This window comes from Pezoporus occidentalis, unplaced genomic scaffold (assembly GCF_034315485.1).
Source record: "Pezoporus occidentalis ecotype Australia unplaced genomic scaffold, CSIRO_AGI_Poc_V1 ctg167, whole genome shotgun sequence".
Lineage (NCBI taxonomy): Eukaryota > Metazoa > Chordata > Aves > Psittaciformes > Psittacidae > Pezoporus > Pezoporus occidentalis.
This window is the reverse complement of record NW_026913499.1, coordinates 1,535,532-1,553,822: the sequence shown is the minus strand read 5'-3', so window position 1 is coordinate 1,553,822 and position 18,291 is coordinate 1,535,532. Positions and strand designations below refer to the sequence as shown.

Genomic DNA, 18,291 nt, shown 5'->3' with positions numbered 1-18,291 from the left:
GATTCACACTTTGAAATCAGTATTAAAAAATTAAAGTTAGGAGTCCTTACACTTTGGCAAGAAGGATCCAAGTTCAGTGTAAAAGCAATATGTAATTGCATTTTGTTTTTGTACTCCAAAAACTTAAAAGCAATACAGAACATAATAACTGATATCAAAGTGTCCTACTTAAGGACTGAAATAATTGAAATACAGTTGTATATAGAATCTATTGTATTGATATTGAGAGTTGAAGAAATAACAGCTTGAAATGTTTGATTACTTTATGGATTTGGCAGCTAAGCTGAAAGCAGACACTTGATAGTCTAAGTGCTATCGCTAGCTCAAAATTTGATAGCTGATAAATACAAGAGTTAAGACTTTTGAACCCATCATCTGCTGTTTCCAGAAAGCAAAGCCAAGCCTTACTGCAAAGATGGATTAAGAGAGGTGCTTTAAGAAGAGAAATCTTGCAGAGATATGTAGCTGAAAACAGCTGGTTTGTTACAGGAGCTTGCGAAAGGGAGTGGTGGTGGTGATGGGAGCAGATTTCTTGTAAAGATACTTACTTGTTTTTCCCAAGGATCTTCTTGCTGCTTTTCTAGATCAAAAATTGTTTTATCAAGATCAAGAATGGGCAAGAGTTGTATCAAGATAAAAGTCTCCCCCCAACCCTAATATTTTAGAGTAAGTGTACAAGGTATATTATAATTTTGAAAGTTCCTGTTTTCATATTATGCATCTTAAAATAGCTTCCTGTCCCATAAATGTGAGCCCAGAATCACATAAGCACATGTTGGTCTGATTCGCCTAGATAAATTGCACTTGGAAATACCTTTAATATTTCTTAAGTTGAATCTAGAAATCTGGACAAGATGCAGAGATGATGAAGAGGAAAAGGTATGGAATAATTTCCATGTCAAGAATGGCTAGAATAGGATCCTTGATCAAGGAGAAAACAAGTGAGATATGGCACAGTAATATAACATGCTTTAAATTTTTTATCTGGGGGGGGAGTGGGGGTGGGTGGTTGGGAGGGAGGGAGGGGCAAAAACCTTGACACACATGGGAGAAAAATCTCTATGGGGCTATTAAAGATATTACTGTTGATGGTGAAGGACTCTGAGCTTTCAATTTCCAGAGAATGTTCTCAGTAAATGTCGCTATGTGCTTGTCTGCTGGTTTTTTATTCTTGGGCATTTGCTGTCACATCTGGGACAGCGGGTTCAGACAGTGACCCAGGATGAACAAAAGGTCTAGCTGTTCTTGGGGTGCAGGAAGATTTCTATGGTAGGGATTAATTTTTTTTTAATTGGATCTATGAAATCTATAGCAATTACTTTAACAATGAAGTTAATTTGTAAAGTACTAATAGGAACATTCCAAACATTAATCCAGCAACTTCAAAGGCTAGTGAGCCTTTCACCTGTGCTGTTGTCTTAAGCTAAATAAAGCAAAACCATGGATAATAAGCAGAGGCAAATCAAGTTATAAGGATATACAAAGAAAAGGAAGGTTAATAGTATTGTTGGCTGTCAGGTGTGGAAGAAGCCCTGATAAACAAAAAGCTGTTGACTCAGGCTAGTAAATCCAGTGGTACACAGCAGCAAGTTTAGCTGTCCCTGCTTGCATGAATAGTTATCTCTGTATCCATCAGCTGATGAAACCACTCCAGTTTCCCTGAAAATGACTGTCTATTTAAGCAATGCACAATCACTTCTAACTTGATTTCCATCAGTTCTTATATACTTGGGAATTGCTTCAGTGAATAACATCCCTGGTAATGTAAGGCTGTTAACCTGCTTGTAATAACTGCAGTTAAATGGATTTCAGAAGCAAGATAATATGACTCCTCTTGGCCCACTGTATTTCTACAGTATCTTAAAATTCTCCAACCTACTTACTAAAATGTAAATTCTCAAAGCCAAATATCTGACAGGGTAAGGACACTGCATTGAAGAAACAGAATACGGAGTTGTTCGGAGTCCTTACACAACAGATGGTAATACTCAAGTTACTGAGATGTGCAAGTAAGTCCTTTAAAAACAACTCCCAATGTAGGGCACTCTAAAAACAAAATAATTACAAATATTAATTACAACTTGGTATGTGAGCATAATGCTTATTGATGTCGCAGGTGCAGAGGCTATTTCCCTTTGTTGTGTTTAAGCAGCTGCTGTTAAGGTGTGGCAAGAAAATGTATGTAGTAATCATACTTGAGCTTTATTCTTAGCTTAATCTGAGTTTATCGAGGGATGGGAGGGGATAAAGTCAAAAAGTTACCTTTGCTTGTTTAAGCCAATTTTTATTACGCTATCTTAAATGAAAACTCAGAGAAGGTAGCTGTGCACAGTAATGGGGATGAGCCAACATCTTGAAGACTCTCAGTACATTTAGGAATTCTTTTGCCAGGTCAGAGACCGAGTGTGAACATACGTAATACCAATAAACTCTGGTTTGGTTTAGTACTGATAGCTACAGAACGACTAACAAAGCTGACTTTCTGATCTTTGTATTTATTATTTCATATTTGTAGAGATACTGATGCTTCAGTATCAACCAGCAAAACAATACAGCATTTGAAACTGGGTAATTAAAGCTGCTTCCTTTTAACTTCAGCCAGATCTTCTGAAACTGCTTGTACCATTCGTTCGGTAGCTTTCTTCAAAATGTTTGCTGTCTGTATGGCATGATCCAGAGCAGAATGTAAAATCTGCTGGGAAATAATAAAATATAGCATGTTAATACTAAAGGCAGATGTTTATATAGGTGTAGAATAGAAAATTAGGTTTGTTTAAGGTTCTGTGCAGTGTTTTCACTCTGAATACATGTTGAGAAGAAAATATTCTGAGGCATGTGAGACCATTCCAGGATTCAAGTTGGAAGTACCTGTTATTTCTTTCTTTGAGTAATCCTTTCAACTGAGAGATGTTTACACATTTGTAAAGTAGAAGCCCAGTGTGGTGCATGTTTGTGGCATTGGGAAGATTTTCTTTAGGCTTTGATAGTGGTTTGTATGACATGTTTTATTTCAGTATATGAAATATAATTCCAGAAATAAGAGCCAGTGATCCTTTTCTGTTCCTTTTCCCATTTATGCAGGGACTGAGTTGCATAACGAGTCTGTAACATATTTATACAAAACAACATACTAATACATAAGCTAAAATACTTGGGATTTTAACTCCCTCCTGTCTTATCCTCAAAAGGACTAGACATGCTTAGGTTGTAATAGACAACTTGCTAAGAATGGGATGTTCAACAGTGTCATCATGTGGGGATGAAAGCTTCCCAGGATAGCTGTGTGGCTTTTAATTTTCACTCTGAAGTCTTACATTTGCATTGGACTCATTAGCATTTCTGTATCTGATGTTGATTGCAGATTTGGTTTGGCCAGACTTCTTGCTGGGTAAGCAGTGATATGAAAGAATAATTTTATCATATGTGCTTGAATAGCAGGTTTTGGCAGCCTCTGAGTCTTGCCTAAAAATAGGATGCATAGCATAAATACGAACAATTTTAGTAAACAAAGAATTTCTAAAATATGAAATAAATATATAAATATCTTGACAGCATACTCAGTAGCAAGTTAATTTTACAGTGAGTAGAATTTTTCATTTAACTGTAAAACACAGTCCATTGTAATTTGTGTTACATCTGTATTGCAGTAAGATAGAAAACATGCAAGGATGCAGAGTCAGGAAATCACTCAAAATAGTATTGCATTCTTGGTGCTTTCTCTGAGTGGTCTGTGTGTTAATTCTCAAGTCCAGCTGCTGTGTTTCCAGGCAATTGCCTGGAAATGCCTGAGTAATGCTGTCAAAAACTATGGTGACAAAATTGCCTGAATTTCAGTCTAGTCTGTGCCTACAGTTAAGAATCCATTTTACTTCTCAGACTCCCTCTATAATTTAATGTTAACAATAGTTAAAATAGGACTATTACCTATAAAGAAATGGCAGCAAACAGAATTTAACAAATTTTAACTAATGCAGATCTGCTTTTTAATCTGTGAATGGGAGCATCCTCTTAATGAAGTGAAATATTTTTTTTTTTTACTACTAAATGTGTCAGTTGAAGAAGTTTGTATTTACTCTTCCTTAAATTAGAAACATTCAAGAACTACTCTTAACCTAATAGCAAGTGTAAATAATTCTTAAGTGTTTTCATTTCACTAATGACTAAAATTCTAATATACAGCATACACTGCAAAGATGAAACTTTCCTTCCGTTTGATACTGGTGAGTTGCTTTTTCCTTGCTGAATCTTCAATGATGGCATTTTCTGTTGTACTATATAGTTATTGCTGCAGCTTACCTTGCAGAAAGTCTGTTTACAAGTTCACGTGGCTGTTTATTTTTTTGAGCCTTTTGAGAGGAAAGTCTTTGCTGTGAATAAGCTGGAGTAGTTGAGGCCATGTTTAAAACAAAGACAAAAAAAGTAATTTGCTAGTTATTTATAATTTTTCTTCATTTGGCATTCATAAAAAATCAAGTAAATATCATTCCTGAATAAAACTTAAACATGGTTCTTTCTGTAAATGAGGACAGATTAACCTTTTTGTGTTTGCTATTGAATTTAGTTCTGTGGTAAACAGTATGAAGATTTATATTAATTTCATACAGTGAAAGACCACAGAGGCAAAATGTAATCAGACTCGTATAATCCTAATCATTAAATGAATACTTCTTTGATTTACAGGTTTATAGAATTTATACAAAGAAGTAACTAATTTGTACTTCCTTCCCACTGCTGAAAATTTGTATTTTTCTGTATGCAATTTTTTCTACAGTGTAGAGAGGAGTCTGAGGTAAGAGACTTTAAAAGCTACATGTTCAACGTTATAAATGTTGTTTATAAAATAAGGCTTTTCTTGACTTTGTGTGTCACACAATTTTGAGTGTGGAGATAGAATCTTCTTTAGTACTTGTTTACTTTAGGTAACAGCTAGCACTGAAAGTTGGCACAGTAATACCCAATTTTAAAAATTATTCTTTATGGCACTGCAAAATGAGATTTTCCTGTCATAAATGAACCATGGAAGGGACTCTTCTCATGAAGATCGGGTAAGGTGTGTATGGTGACTAAACTTGGCCAGGTGTGTAAAAGTTGGGTTCACTGATGTTGATATACAAGATCTGTACACGTCTATTGTTACTTCTGGTTGCTTATACCAAATTAAATTTGACCTGATAGTTGCAATGTGGCCTTCTGCCTCTTGAAATCTAAGCTGTGATAGGTAATTATTTCAGTACACATCATACTTATAAGATGAACCCCAACATTTATTTCTACATTTGGCACAAGACTCAACAGACTTTGTAATTCCTGAGTTGAAATTGATCTTTGCTTCCTGTAGGGCATCTGCATCTAAACCCTGAAAACAAAGACATGTTTAGAAAACCAAACACTATTAAAAATATTTTTGCATAGGTATTAATATTTTTGCGAATATTATACCTCTTCTCTCTCCATATGACCTTTTCTTGAATGTTTTGTATCTCCCATTTTCACAATTCATAAGTTCCTTGTTTGGTGAATCATTATAGGAATTGTAGGCAGAGATGTCTTCTGAATTGCTGCCTAAATCCCAAAAATAAATTAAAAAGGTCTGAAATAGTAGAAATTTTGGCCTGTGTACCTAGGTAATTATTTGTCTTTCAGCGCCATCATTTTTGAGCACTTTGCTGCTACTAACACTGCTGCAATTTGAAGTAGTACTTTTTTGTCCATCACAGGTGAGGACTGAATTTTAAAGACTGTCTCAAATGTAGATTTATTTTTTTTTTTTTTGTGGTGGTTATTTCTAGTCTGAGAACTGGTGTTTTGTGTGTTTGTTTGTTGTTTTGTTTTTTTTTTTTGTTGTTTGTTTTTGGTTTTCAGATTTTGTTGTTTTTTTTGTGTGTGTGTGTTTGGTGTTTTTGTTTGTTTTGTTTTTTTTTTAATTAAGCTCTCTCATCTCCATAGTTTTGTGAAAACAATGCAGCCTAAGAGGAATGTGACAGCAGAATTTGGGAGATCTAGTACAGTACTTTTTAGCTATTGCACAAATCAGTACTAACAATAATGGCCTCTAGTGTTTTACGTTAAAGTGAAAGGATATTGCAGAGAGGCCAAGGACAACAGGCAGACCAAAGGTCAGAATAACCTACATATTCAGACTTAAAACTGAATCTAGGACAGCCCATGCTATTATTTTTTTTTTTTAGTTTTGGGGTAGTAACTGCTTCGGAGTATTCTGCAGTGGAAAGACAAGATTGGGATGCCATAACAGAAACAAATGCCAGCTGATTCTCAGTGAACCTCCAAGACATGGAGTCTGGGATGGCTTGTCTACTGACGTAACCAGCTCAGCAGCCTGTGAGGGATCTATATTGGATTCAGTGAACTTATATTATTAGGGGCTGGACTAAGTAACCAAGAGTATTTTCAGCCTGTGTCAACCCTGAATAGGTCAAAGATTCAGGAAAACTTTTTTATCTTTGATTTTTTGCAGAATAAGAATGTTGAATCCAAAAACTAAACCTGGAAGTACTGATGTGAAATTTTTCAGTTGCCATGTTTTAAATCCCACTTTTAGGATATGAAATATATGTACATAATAATGAGAAAAAGCAAAATCAAAGCATTGTGTGCACACAACTTAGATGAAGTTGCTTTGGACCCTGTCCATTTGAGTTTTGAATATCTCTGAGAATAGAGGTATCCTGGCTTCTCTCGGGCAAACTGCTTTTTAGTGTTTGACTAGACCCAGAGTTAACACTTTTTTTTTTATTGCTGATATTTAACTGGAAATTCTGTTGCAGCACGTCTGTTGTCTCTTAGTCTGTCTCAGTGTCTTGTGCTGTGCTAAGCAGTAACATCTGTTAAAACCACAAAAAAAAATTCAAGCTGCTGAGATATGATAGGTATGCATTGAACATGATTCAGTAGTAGGCAGAAGCACAGTTCCGACCTTTGTATGCCATCACTACTTACTCAGGTTGCTGTCTGATAAATCAGTTGGTTTTCTCTGCATGAAGAGTGAACAAGTTCCGATTTTCTTTTCCTGTATGTGTGTGTTTCTTAGAGCATGAAAACAGAATATTAATTGTACCTTAACACCTTTATAACGAGCCTTATAAGCATATTATATTAATGTTTGATCACTTCTTACTTGAGGAGAAATCAGATTTACCCTTAGAAACAACTCTACCTGTATCAGTTATCTGAAAAAGTGCTAAGGAGAAGCTTAAATTAAAAATTAACCCATTGGGAAATTGTTACCCCTTTAGCTAAAGCACACATTCTGACAAAAGGACTCCACTACCAGAGCTGTTAAAAGTGCTTAAAAGTAGAGCTTTTAATAATCACATCTCTGAATAGCAAATTAGTATGAAAATCCTATGTATTTATATATGTTGCATCAAAATATTATCAATGGTAAGGATTATACAGTTTCTTGGTAGCTTTGAGCTATTAAGGCTTTAATTTTACTGCCTTCAGGTAATAAGAGGAATATTTGAGATGTACTTTCTCCCAGAACAAGAACCAAGTTCCTTGTTTGTGTTATTTTACATCTATTTTCAACTTAAGGCATACAGTATCATCATATTTACTTGGAAAATATTCTACTAATTCATGAAAATAATGATCAGAAATGGAGCTAACTTTCTTTAAATGACAGGTGGGGGGAAAAAAAAAAGGTGAATTCTACTACATAAAGATTAACATTTATATTTAGATTAATATTATTGTGTTCTACGCTGCATGTATGGTGAGATCTAGCTTTGGTTAGAGATTGGCCAAAATTTGAAACTCCAAAATAACACATGTAGATTTATTTCATCACACTGACATTTCTATAACTCAAACTTTTCAAATGTAAGGGTCACTCTGTAATACACGTAGAGGTAGCCATATGATCTCTTTCAAGGCCTACGAGGTAGTTGATGACAGTGATAACTTCAAACATTTTACGTTGCTGAACACTTTGTAGTCACCCCACAGTTTGGGATGCTGACATGAAGCAACAGAGAACCAAGACAAAGCCTCTTCTCTTAATACGCTATTAAAATAACTGTACCACTTAAGCACTCTAAACCTTATGGTGGTCCAATGGTCTACTGAGATGGGATACTTTATAATGTGAATGTAATCCTCTCTTTAATGGGAGCTCTGCCATTTCTCTGGTCATCTGGTTTACCACATACCTTATGTGATTATCTGCTGATAAACTTAAAAACAAGATTGTCATCTCATTTATCTGTATTAAAGATGTCATTCGGTGTTTCAGGCAGGGTCCAGTATAGAGACATATCAATGTACATGCATGTATCCATTCACTTAGCTGCAGGAAACCAAATATATGGCAAGGCAAAATACATGATACACTTACCCATTCATACTTGAATCTTCATCAGCATTAAATTTTTTACTTGATGTATCCTGACTGTGGCATGCAAGGCCCTCAGCAGGATATTTCTGCTCAGGTGAAAGGCATCTCTGTTGCACACAGAAGGCAAACCAAATGTATATATGATTGTTTATATTACTGTGTATCTGTAACTGTATGACATATCAAACAGGATAGTACAAACAATCACAGTGTTTGCACATCAGTTCTGTATTGCTTTTAGTTACCATCAAGTCTACAATTTGATTTATATTTTCACAATTCTGTCTGTAGAGCAGACTGGGAAGAATATGACCACTTTATTGTCTGAGCAGTTGGAATTCAAGACAGGTTTCATGTTGCTTTTAGAAAGATTAGTATATATGAATGAATCTTTCTGTGTTTTAAATATGTTTAAAGGCAAGCAATTGTTTGAAGGTTTTTGCTCTCTGAACAAATAATAAAGTCAGGCTAATAAACACAGTTAAGGCTTTCCCGAGGGACACCAATTTTATCACAGATCTCTAAAATATTTGAGAGTCCTTTAAATTTCTCCTTTGGAAACCAATTCAGCAATGTTTTGTTTTCACTATTCTATGATTCTAATGTTACAATATGCTGTAATACCCCCAAAGATGAGCTATCATGCTGTGCAACTACTGAAGAGAAAAATGTGTTATCTCAAAGCTGGATAAGATAATGTAAGTTAAAAAAAAAGTGAGGATGGAAACACTCAATGGAATCGCATACCATTACGTTGGAAGAATGCTTATTTGCTAGCAGACCTTTTCTCAGAGGCTCTCTTTGTCTTCTGGAAGCTGATTCACCTCTCTTTTGTAACCTCAGTTGGTTAAGGGAAAAACATTAATTTTATTTTTCTAATCTCACAGAGATATGATTAATACCCCAGATGAAACTCCCCAGAAGGGCAGAGATGGTACGTAAAATTGCTTCACAAAGGTTTGATGGCAAATTAGGTCAATATCTGCATCCCTCCCTTTTCTTATTTAATTAAAAAGCCCACACAAATATTGCCAAGTAACTTTTACTGGCAGTGTCATTCTCAGTGCCAGTGAATTTTGCATGATGCAGTGCATTTGGTAGGATTTAGCTCCTAGTGAAACTGATGGTAGTGTTTTGGCTTCAGGAAATAGTTTGAGGTCCATAAAACCCAGAAAGGTAGCAATGCCAGGCTGGAAGGAATTCTTGGGTATGTAGTTACAGAATTATAGAATCATAGAATCGTTAGGGTTGGAAAGGACCTTAAGATCATCTAGTTCCAACACCCCTGCCATGGGCAGGGACACCTCACACTAAACCATATCACCCAAGGCCTCATCCAACCTGGTCTTGAACACTGCCAGGGATGGAGCATTCACAACCTCCCTGGGCAACCCATTCTAGTGCCTCACCACCCTAACAGGAAAGAATTTCCTCCTTATATCCAATCTAAGCTTCCCCTGTTTAAGTTTGAACCCATTACCCCTTGTCCTGTCATTACAGTCCCTAATGAAGAGTCCCTCCCCAGCATCCCTATAAGCCCCCTTCAGATACTGGAACGCTGCTATGAGCTCTGGAAGTATCCCTGTTGATTTCAGAAACTCCAGACATGCTGAATTTTCTATATTCAGCAAATAATTTTAGATAAACTTTTATAAAAACAGATAGATATTTCAAAGTTTTCACTTACATGTGAAGGCAGAGATTGCACTTGCCACCTTCTGAAGAAAACTGATTTGTCTGTGGGATTACATCAATTGTCTGACTTTTTTTTCCCTCATTGTTGGAAAGAAATAAGTTTTCAATGCTGCTTCTTTCTGGAGGATCAGCAGTGCTTGAAACTACTGAGCTCTGTACAAAGTAAGCATAGCATAGAGGGGTAGTATGTGGTTGTTGCATTGCAAGTATGTGACTTCTACCAGCTAGCATTTTCAGTGTCCCTAACTTGGGATTCAGGGAAAAATGTTTTCTGAAACATTGGCTATGACAACATTTGCTGATATTTGTCTACGGATGCGTAGAAGGCCGTAAGATTACTTTCTGTGCATTTATGATCTAGGACAAAATACTGCCAACCTTGGCAGTAAACTTAGTTTTCTACAGCATAATAATGTTAGATCTTCCAGTAATTTTGCAGTTCAGAATCTTGGACAAATGAAGTACTATTTCTTTCAACTAAATGATGGTGAGTAGTTTCCCAAAGCAAAGACAGCTTTGTAAAAGTTTAAAATAGCTGCTTGTATTTTCTTACTTAAAATAGAGTAACTGTAGATTTGAAATAGTAAGAATTACCTCACAAAGGGAATATGGTGAATGGGCAAATTCATCGGAAGTAAGCAAAGAAGACGAGTTGCATTTGCTGTCATCAGTTTGTTCTTGGATGTCTTCAAGCAGCATGCCAAGTCTAAATATTTCCCCTTCCAACTTTCTAAACTCAATTGCAATACACAGTTAGTGAAATATGTATAAACTGATACTTTATTTATTACTATAATAACCATATTGGGCATTGCAATACACTTCCCATAGGATATGAAATAAACTGGAATTCATTGAGCCCTTCTGAGGTATTTGAATTAATCAATTAGCCTACTGATTACTAGGATATGTAAAGCCCAAGCTAAATATTGGCCAATCACTTTTAGTTTACTGCATATAGTATTAAGATAATGTTTGCACTTAAAATTGTAATGGATAAATGAAGTACTGGTTGTAAAACACTCAAAATGCAGAAAATAGACTGAGGTACTAATTATCACTTCTGACCTTTCAGGATCAAACTCTCCAACGTTGATAGACTTGTCCTTGTAGTTCTGCAGCTGCAAATTATGGTGCTCTTCTCTAGCTGTTAAGTAATTCCTTTCCAAGGCATCAAGGTATCTTTTCAATTGATTTAATGCCTTCACCAATAAGAAATAATTCAATAGCAATTGTCATGATTTAGCACACCATAGTGATAGCTACTTGTGCTAGGTAAGCTAGATGCTGTTGACAGTGAAGTTGTTAAGAATTCTGGTACTGCTGTGGATTGGAACAGGACTGCGTCTTGTATATCCACTTAGTACTCTGTGCTGCTCTGTTGTGTATGACTAAAATACTAACCCATGACTTATGAATGGACACCTTGCATGTCAAAATTAGTAACTTATATGGAAACTTAATGCCTTTTGCTAATAGTTTTGAATTGTAATGCTTAAAGAGATCTAAAAATTCAGCCACCTACTGAAGACTTTGATTATTGCCTTTTAAACTCATAATTTGTGTGAGATGAAGAAAAAAAGTATTTTTAAACACCTCTGATGAAAAGATGGAGTATATTGCCTGCACATTGAGTCTACAGCCATTTAAAGTGCATTTCGGATAAGTGAAAATACATAAATTACCAGACAGTTGTCTTGTAAAAGTAATGTCTCTTGGGTCATATGCTTAGAGAAGTCTTCCACCTTCAAGATAAAATATTAGAATTTTATTAAGGATTTTAAAAATGAATATGACAAATGAGTATAAAATCTGAGCATCAATAGAAGGTATATATTGAAACAGAGCCCCTTACTTTCTTTATCACTTCATCTGTCTGATCCTTTAGTATTTGAGTCATCTTTTCTCCTAGTGTTAGTTCTGGCAGTAAATTAGAAGGATTTGGACAGTATGCTTCTACTGTCCCAACTGCTGGTAATGCTGATGCTGTAGTTCCATACTGTAATCCTACAGAATACAAGGGAAGATTAATCAATTGGAACTTCTGCCCAAAGAGTCTGCCCATAAATGCTAATAAATTACATAAAGTAGTAATTTGCATACGGTAATTATTTACTTGCTTGAGACAAACCACGTGTAGATTGTATAGGGATTGGAGCATGTAATGTAAAGACTTCAGAGGGCATTCCGGTGTCTCCTGAGTAAACAGCAATGCTAGCATTTGGACAATCTGACTGAGTAAGTACCTGTTAAAACGAGAAATTTGGTTGTAAAAATATAAAGAACACTTATGGACATAAACAAGAAATTTAGAAATAAAACACAATGCAAGTTATTAATATTAATGAAATGTTTATTATAATAATCCCATATAATTTATGTTTATAGTTTGATATATGTATAGTGTCTTACTGTTTAAATACTTAAACTCTATGTTGTGAAAATCTAAAGAGGATTTGTATAAATGGGATGTATAATATGAAGGTGACAAGATAGTTTTGAGAACTATTTATAGTTCTAGAGATCAAGGAGAAGGAAACAAAAAATCTATTTGAGAGATTTTTACCTTAGGATTCAATCTCAGATGGTCGATATGATTTTGGGTATCAAGGTGCTGTGTCAGCATCTTGTTTGCAGCCAGAAAATAATAGGGAAAAGTATTAAAACTTGTTACAACTCAAATGATTCACTGAGAGAGCAATCTAGGAATGGACTTAAGCATCTGTATAGCTCTGTCAGTCAACTCCATGGCATGAAACGGAGAAGAGATTATCAAATTATTAACAAACTTTAAAAGAAATTTACTACAATAAATGTTGTCAAATTAATTATTTAAAAAGAATTGGCTTGTCAGTTAATACAGCTGAAACAGTTTAAGAGTATAAAGATGTTCAAGGGCAGGTTGGACAGAGCCTTGGGCGATATGGTCTAGTGTGAGGCATCCCTTTTCACGGCAGGGGGGATTGGAACTGGATGATTTTAAGGTCCTTTTCAACCCTAACTATTCTATGATTCTATGTGAAAAAGGCAAGGATGCCTATCAAACACAGGTACAGTATAAGAATGTAGTTTTAAGAATAATCTTTAAAGTACTTACATGTAGATGTTCAAATTCACCAAAATACTGGAAATAACAATTTATTGTGATTATCCTAATGGTTTGATGGGATGCTTTATAATTGCAAATAACACTCCAGAGCATCACTAAATATTTGGTAATCTAAATTTCATATAAATTCAATCCCACAATATTTGATTTGGTTTGTGGACTGTGGTGACATACTTGCTGATACCTATAGGCTGCCTGCATGAACTAGTCACGGTAGTTGGACACAGTATCTTCTAATGGTAAAGCAATCTTTACCAAATATTAAGAATTAAAGCATTTTAATTACCTCCAGCTGTTGCAGCCGTTCTGGAATGCCTGATTCTTCACTATTCCCTACTGCAGCAGAATTGAAATAGTTCTTATTTTCTATAACTTTCACAGTTACTGGTTTACATAGTGAAATAGGGAAGGATTTTGCTGTTTCAGTTGTTGGAACTGAGTTAATGTTGTCACTTCTTGTTGGCACTTTAACTTCTGAAGCAACTTGGAAGAAGTCAGGAAGGCAGTAGTGAGCTTGACCTTGCTCATATTTGAGCTGATGAGGTGGAACTGTTCTCTTAAACAGGGTGCTCTCTTCTTTCATGTTTTGAAATATGTGTGTGGTATTGTTCTCATTAATTGATTGTAAATTTTCTTGCTTGTACCCACACTTAGCAGTAGAAGAAATAGGTTTCTTTGAAACAGGTCTGTTCTCATTGAGCAAATTTTTATTTTTATCACCAGTATTTACTTCCTCGTGCTTTTCCAAGTGATATTCTGCAGAGTTAGTTGCCCACTGTTCATGTGCCAAAAGGCCTTTGACATGTTCTGAAGGCTCAGGTTTGCTTACGGTGTCATTGATACTTTCCGTAAGAGATGTCTCTGGTATCGTCTCGCATTCAATTAACCGACATGTGCTTGTTAACTCTCCTTTAGAAAAATGACGCAGGAGGACATTGGACATTTTTGAGTGAGTTAGATGTTCTTTGCTATCTGCTTTACTATAACTACTAATAGGTAGTTCTTTCTTAAAGGGAGCTTGACTTCCAGGCATTTCAGCTGAAATTCCCATTGTTCCTACGGCACCTCTGCAGTGGTGACTGGAGAATTCTTCAGGTTGTGAATGAGTTTTGTAATTTGCTGCTGTTTTTATGTTTTTGTTATCTTCAGAACAGACTAAGTTTAAAATACCAGAAATCTCTCTTGTACAAGTACAGTCATTCAAATTACCTGAATCATCATTGTATTTACAGTTTACTCCTGCATCTCCATCGTATGGTAAGTCATCTTGTTCCTCATCAGTTGCATCTGTGATACAACCTCTATCATCTGAAAATAAACTATTCATTTGAGTTTTCATCCAGTCTGATGGTTTGCACTTCTTTGTAGTCTCCATGTCCAGTTTACATAAAATATACATGCCATTGCTTCTCCACTTCTGGGTAGAGCTTTTATTAATGCATTGATCAAAATCTGTAACGTATGAGTAATAATTATTTTATACTTAAATACATCTGAGAATAAAATGTGCTTGTGTCTGCTACCTACTGTAGGCTTTTTAGGACTATCCACCTGACTTGGATGTTTTCTTATTTACACTAGGAAAGTCTGGCTTAATGACTGGAGGAGTAGACACAAATGCCAAAAGCATTGTCAAAAAGAGAACTGAGCTTAGCACCAGGTATTTGTCCTTGTTCTTAATCTTTCTGTAGTATTATACAGTAAAACCCTATGTGATGGAGCTAACAACGGTAGTAGAATTTAACCTCAGTTTTAAAAAAAGTAATACACTTTCTCTTAGCTTTTGTGTCCCCACTATATTGCATTTCTTCAGCTTCTGCACCAGAGAAAACCCCCTGAACTTGTTTTTAATTTCATTGTTACCCCTTTCTTTATTTCATCAGATAAAATGCACAGAATTAGTACGACACTAAAGTCATGGCCAGTCTTGTCAGCTTCCTGAACCTGCCTAGTTTCACACACACCGCAGCCGCTAAAAGTGGAAAGAAGGCACTTACAGCACTAGTGTCCTGCAAGCAGCTGTGTGGCTGAGCTGTTCCGTTCTCTGTGAGCTATGAAGCTGTAGAGGTGAGTGTGTTACGGCGGAGGCTGTGGGCCCGGCAGCAGTTCGGTTCCAGTTGCACCGTACGGCGCTGCGGGGGGCACCAGGTGCGCGGCGCCCGCCGACACGCCCGCAAGCCCAGCCAGGCGGCGGGCCCTGCCGGGTTCGAAGAGCGGCTGCGCGTGGCGGGCACCGCCCCGCCCCGCCCTCCCCGCCGCGCTGTGGGGGACGCTCCGGCAGCGGGGCCGTGGCAGCCCCTCAGCGAGCGGTCGTGCCGGCACCAGGTGAGCGCAGGCCCGGAAGCTGGCGGGGGGCGCGCCGTGGTCGCCGGGTGCCGGGAGGGAAGTGTTGCGGCGGGCAGTTGGCGTCCCGACGGGTCGCGCTGCCTGTCAGCATCTGCTCCGTCGGCAGCTCCTTCGGTCCCGGCTTCACAGGGCTGCGGGGCCTGTATCGGCGAGCCGCTTCTGAGCGGCCTGACGTGTTGGCGAAGAAACTTGGTCAGCTTCAGAAAGCTGGTGTTTGTACGTGGAGTGCGGTGTTGTGACTGGAAGTGGTGCTTCTGGTAGTCGTGGAACTTGCTCCTTTGGAAGCTAAAGCCAGACATAGCGATCCCACCAGCTTTTACTGACTCTATAGCCCTGCGAGGTCACCCGTGTGCCTCTGAAGTGTAATGTGTAGCAAAAGAGCATTGCATCAGATATCTTTAATCGGTTGTGTTATCCTTAACAAAATAGATAAGGATGATAAATAGCAATGAAATTTTAAAGGAGGAGTGAAACAGTCTTAATATAGCAGGAACCAAAGGACCTGCAGCATCCTGTGTACAGGGAGGAAGCTGTAAACTCTGTAAGAATTTGAATTAGACATAATGTTGTGGCATAGCTAAACTGAAGTTATACCACACCTCAACCTATTTATCCACTAGACTGTAGTCTTGCTAGTCGAGTTACTCCCCTTCTTGTGCTTATTCAGTTTTTCAACAGAGGAGCATAGTTAATCAGGAATTCTTTATTAACCCTTTATTGACCTGACTGCAGATACAAATTTTACCCACCTTTAAGTTGTGGCCTTCCAGCAGTGAATACACTGCTTTAGAAGCCTTTTTAGCCTCATGTGCTGTTCCTGTTAAATTTTTGCCAGCAGGCTGCAGGACACACGCATCCTGGGTTGCCGTGGAGAGCTGTGCAGTCATCTTGGAAATTTAAGAGAGCATGCAAAGTCTTGCATCTCAAAAAGATTAGTGAAGAAATTGCAGTCCTTCTTTAAATTTGGTCTGAAAACTATGCTTTCTGTTTAAGTCATATTATCGTTAGTGTTGAAAACGTCAGAAAAAAAGGTCGTCATTACAGTGCAATCCTTGTGAATTCTTTGCTAATGTATTTTTATTGTGTAAAATACATTACACTCTACGAGTGTTCCTTCTTACTAATTAATGATTACCTAGAATTCTGATCTGTAGGTATGTATCCCTCTTCAGCAGGAAGCACTTTATACTTTTAGTTACTTCCATATAAAGCTGAGACAAAACTTAACTGAAACTTAAGACCACCAATAACTTATTGGACTCGAAGAAACCTGTATGGGTGTTGTCTGTTGCTTTATTTAAAATGCTGATAGTTAGATGTTCTTGAAACTCTTTCAAGTGTCTTAAAACTACTTGGAATTATACATTCCTACTGGTCTTCTGGAGTGTAACTGTAGAATTTGATCACAGAATCATAGGATGGTTTGGGTTGGAAGCGTCATTAAAGCTCCTGCAGTTCCAACCCTCTGCCATAGGCAGGAACACTTTCCACTAGACCAGGTACTCCATGCTCCATCCAGCCTGTCCTCTAACACTGTCAGGGATGGTGCAGCCACAGCTTCTCTCTGCAACTTGTGCCAGTGTCTCACCACCCTAACTATAAAGATTTTCTTCCTAATATCTAATCTAAGTCTGCCTTCTGTAAGTTTTAAAGATAGGTAGAAGGTCAGCTTTGGTTAATAGGTCAAAGTAATTCTTGAAAAGTTATTGATAGACATAATTTTGTTCTTGTTCTCTTGTTGCCACTTGGCTTTAAATTGTTAATATTTTATGTTTTTTTTTGTTTGTTTGTTTGTTTTTTTTAGTATTTAGAGAGAACAATTATTTCTCCGCTTACACCTTCCTTTGGGAGTCAGCAAGCCTGGCTGATTCTACTGTGCATGTTGAGTAAAAGCATTGCAAAAACATAAAAATCTATTTCTTTTGGGATGTTGTAGAAGAGAAGACCACAATTTTCAAAATAAGTCTTACCTCTTGTACCTTGTCAAATGGGTGTTTATTCTTATTTTGCTAGAACTGTTTCTAATTGCAATTCTTGGCCTTTTCATGTCAACAAATCACAACAGACAAGTTTTCTAAACCAGTGTTCTTCAGGTCCCCATGCACAGTATGATGCAGGGAGCAGCTTGCCTCCCTGCTGGTTAGGGAGGAAATGTTTTAGTAAGCCATGGGTGGTTTATTCTAAAAATAAACGTGATCTGTCCATAGTTTTAACTATAGTTTTAAGGAACATATGGGGAGTTTTTCTTGGTTTATACAGTTTATCTGGATTGTTCTGTTTTGCTTTAAATAGGATCACTTTTAGTTTCTGCTAATTTTCTACTTTTTTGATTTAATAGGACAGATATTTGTATTTTTCCTCTTCATGTCATTCATTTTTTTTGTACCAGTTGTGCGGTCAGTTTCACTTTCCATAATTTAGTCATTCCTGCCCAGGTCTGGTAACTATGATCTTGGGTTTAGAAGTTTTTAAGGTTAATATCTAGATGAAATTGTTTGTTTAAGGAGGAAATATTGATCTGAAGACTTTCTGAAAAATTAAGCTGTAATTGCTATTATTATTGCTGAGAATGAAAGAATGGAGAGATACCAGGTGAAGAAAACAAACCCTTAACTTTTGTTTAGCCATTTAACAGCAAGCCAGCTATAGAACTGATTGGGGGGGGATTATTTTGTTTAAGACCACAATAATAGGAATGTAAAATATAGGAAAAATGGAAGTGGAAAACTGGTAAGAAATGGTCTGACACATATGTAGCACTTGACCAGATGAATAATGTTAAGCT

At 36.9% G+C, this 18,291-nt stretch overlaps 2 protein-coding genes across 5 annotated transcripts in view; one reads left to right on the top strand and one right to left on the bottom strand.

Moving 5' to 3' along the window:
* Nucleotides 1-2,263: 2,263 nt before the first annotated feature.
* AKNAD1 (AKNA domain containing 1) lies at nt 2,264-15,226 on the bottom strand. 2 transcript variants are annotated; one of them, XM_062613465.1, is made up of 16 exons: nt 15,158-15,226; nt 13,447-14,612; nt 12,618-12,677; nt 12,168-12,297; nt 11,907-12,058; nt 11,737-11,796; nt 11,120-11,253; nt 10,646-10,781; nt 10,044-10,204; nt 9,104-9,194; nt 8,357-8,463; nt 6,958-7,043; nt 5,440-5,562; nt 4,297-4,378; nt 3,315-3,462; nt 2,264-2,695 (listed from the first exon to the last, which is right to left on the bottom strand). In XM_062613465.1, the coding sequence occupies exons 2-16, from the start codon at nt 14,557-14,559 to the stop codon at nt 2,573-2,575; spliced, it is 2,706 nt and encodes a 901-aa protein (XP_062469449.1). In that variant the 5' UTR covers nt 14,560-14,612; nt 15,158-15,226; the 3' UTR covers nt 2,264-2,572. The 2 variants fall into 2 exon arrangements, with proteins under 2 accessions (XP_062469449.1, XP_062469450.1); XM_062613466.1 differs by having other exon boundaries at nt 10,044-10,129.
* A 132-nt stretch (nt 15,227-15,358) lies between these two features.
* The window catches only part of GPSM2 (G protein signaling modulator 2), a 30,571-nt gene continuing 27,638 nt past the window's right edge, over nt 15,359-18,291 (top strand). For 2 of the 3 annotated variants that reach the window (XM_062613470.1, XM_062613467.1), the window contains exon 1: nt 15,359-15,485. The gene's annotated coding sequence lies outside the window, so the exon portion shown is untranslated. The remainder of the gene's footprint in view (nt 15,486-18,291) is intronic. The other variant, XM_062613469.1, reaches the window with a different exon arrangement.